The sequence below is a fragment of the Cystoisospora suis genome (genome assembly GCF_002600585.1).
Source record: "Cystoisospora suis strain Wien I chromosome Unknown contig_1456, whole genome shotgun sequence".
Lineage (NCBI taxonomy): Eukaryota > Apicomplexa > Conoidasida > Eucoccidiorida > Sarcocystidae > Cystoisospora > Cystoisospora suis.
Window position 1 is genome coordinate 1 of NW_027154256.1, and position 2810 is coordinate 2810.

Consider the following 2810-nt stretch of genomic DNA (forward strand, 5'->3'; position numbering starts at 1 on the left):
TGGGGGTGGATACAGATCGAGGCACCACTTCTGCTGAGTATGTATACATAGCAGTTTCATCACTGAACTCTACATATGTTTCCGGCTCGCTGGCGCATGAATCATGGGGCTTGGGCTGATCGGGTTTCACTCCCGAATCCGAGCCGCCCGGGTTCTTAACCAACCGCCATGCTCCCATTGACGAGTTTCTATCGCCCCTCCTCCCCTTCCCGGTTCCTGCTATTAGAAACTATGGCACAGGGTTCTTCACCTGGAACCCGGTCACCCTCCCATACACTCGCGGGGCTAGCGGCGCTGAGCAAACGGTCGTCGCTACGGCTAGACCGGACTACAGAGAATGTGAGCCTACGACAGGGCGGACACCGCATTTTCTTTTCCTTTGGCCCGCTGTGCAGGGGTGAGAGCCGCTCTGTCGGCTTCTAGCCCAAGACAACCGTTCCCCCAGTGGACACACTGATGTCCAGTGTCGCCGCATGGCGCGGGGGAGGGTGATGCTGCGATGCATTGAGAGCAAATGTCCGGTACCGTGCTGACAAAAGTGTCCGTAGCTGCTCGTGCCGCTTGTGGGCCGGCTAAAAGAAACCACTGCCTCTGGGGTCATTGAAAACGCCACTTGACAGAAGTGTCCCCGGCCACTTACCCGATGGTCTCCGCATCCGCGGTCTGTGTGGTCACTCCTTCGTGAGAGGTCGCAAGAGATCTGCCGGCCTGGCAACTTCGCACATGTGGTCCCACCATCCTCATGTGCGTAGATGTCAGCCCAGTCTGCGGAGAACAAGAATAATGCTAAGTGTCCTACGACTTTCTCAGGAAGGAAATTGGCGGGGCGGCTGGCCAGCCGGAGCTTCCGCACCTCGCATTTGCCTGGGTGGCCAGGGGTGCGCCTGCGCAGCGCGCGACCTCCACCGGGTTGGCTGGACGGTTCAAATTCTGCTCTGCGAGCGAGCTTATCCGTCATCCCTGCTACTGAAGTTTTCCTGAGACCCCCCCCGGGTCCAGAACCAGTGACCGTTTTGTCACTGGGCCCCCAGAGTTCTTGCAGTCTCCCTGACTTCGCACCGGAGAGGATTCGTTACTTGGCAGCTGCGGCACCTTGAAGCCTTGTTCTTGATTGCGAATCATGGCGTCCCTTTTCACGTCATCCACCTTCCAGCTGCCCGACTTGCCTTACAGCTACAACGCCCTCGAGCCACACATCAGCGCGAACACGCTCAAGTTCCACCATGATAAACACCACGCTGCGTACGTGAAGAAGCTGAACGAGTTGATCAGCGGGACTGAATTCGAAAAACAAACGCTCGAGGGTGAGTCCATTAGAATCGGGTCAGGAACGGATAGTGAAGAGTTACTCCTTTTCACGAATCACGATGACTGCTTGAGCGATGATTATATTACTGCGGCGATTCTTTTGTATGCTGTCCTTGCAGATATTATCAGAAAGTCTAGCGGAGGCATTTTCAACAACGCGGCGCAGGCGTGGAACCACACATTCTACTGGAACTGTATGAAGCCGAATGGAGGGGGCGAGCCAACAGGCTTGATCAAAGAGCAAATCGGAAAGAGTTTCTCGTCCTTCTCCAAATTCAAAGACTCCTTCAGCGAGGCCGCTACAACACACTTCGGGTCGGGCTGGGCTTGGCTTGTGTGGTGCAATCAGAAGAAGGCGTTAGAAGTTTGTCAAACCCACGACGCCGCCAACCCCATGACAGAAGGCAAATACCCAATTCTGACGTGCGACGTCTGGGAGCATGCGTATTATCTGGACACACAGAACGATCGCGCCACATACGTCAAAGGTTAGTTTGCTTTCCCGGTGACTGTGAAACTGCAGCTGCCTCCTTACAACTTTCTATTCACTACGGGAGATACACCATCCATCATCTTGACTGTATTGTTTGCTACGGTTTTTGCTTCTTCAGCCTGGTGGAACGTCGTCAACTGGGATTTCGCTAACAAGAATCTGGATAAGGCGATGAGAGGGCAACCGATCGAACAGGCCATGGGTGGGGGCCAGTGAAAGGCAAGGAGCTGGGTAACGCGCAAGCTGTCGCTGTCGGTGTCGCATGGCTTCAGGTGTCTTAAGGAGGCGGCCATTCCGCCCGTCGGATATCGTGTACTGTATTGTTTGAGAGAGACAAAACAGGCGATCCGGCTGCTGTGTGCTCCGGGAGCGTTCTCTGTCAAGCAGCGGGGGCCTGGCACCTGTTTACTATCTGGATGAACACTTTTTACGCCTGGGCGGCGCGTGCCCCGTGAGATGACCGATGACTTGCGCGTAGTAGCTGGCAACACGGTTGTAATGACCCCACCGTTGCAACTTCCAGCCTCCGACAAGAGGGGTGTGCTTGTTCTCGTGTTTCGCCACATCTTTTGACCCCGCACTTCTGCTTCGACCGACGTCCGGATCACGAACTGCTGGCTGGCACTTCAGAGCCGTGTTGCGTACCGAATTGCTGAGGGGGAGATAGAGAACGGAATGGAGGATCTCCCACTCTCACGTCGCCTCTCTCGCCACAACGAGGTTGGTTACCTGTATCGTGAGCACGACACGAACGCAGTGACTCGACTCTTCTCCACCGCGGCCGCCAGCTTACCCCAGGAGAGTTCCATTATGCCGACCGTTCACAGACCGCTCACACGTAGTATGCTTCTCGAGTGTCTTCAGCGGACATGCCCACGGCGCCAGAGGACTGCGAGGAGTGGCCAGGCTCCATCGGGCCACGGATGGCCTGCATCCTCTTACATTACGGCGCGGGTGACCTCAAAGCCCTCCAGGAAGCACGTCACGTCAGCCGCTTGCAGTTCGCCAA

At 56.0% G+C, this 2810-nt stretch overlaps 1 protein-coding gene across 1 annotated transcript; it reads left to right on the forward strand.

The window, feature by feature from the left end:
- Window positions 1-190: 190 nt before the first annotated feature.
- Window positions 191-2269, forward strand: CSUI_003321 (iron-containing superoxide dismutase). The gene is made up of 3 exons (XM_068063519.1): window positions 191-1304; window positions 1428-1796; window positions 1920-2269. Exons 1-3 carry the CDS (start codon window positions 1121-1123, stop codon window positions 2015-2017), a joined length of 651 nt encoding a protein of 216 aa, XP_067924505.1. The 5' UTR covers window positions 191-1120; the 3' UTR covers window positions 2018-2269.
- The last annotated feature ends 541 nt before the right edge of the window (window positions 2270-2810 follow it).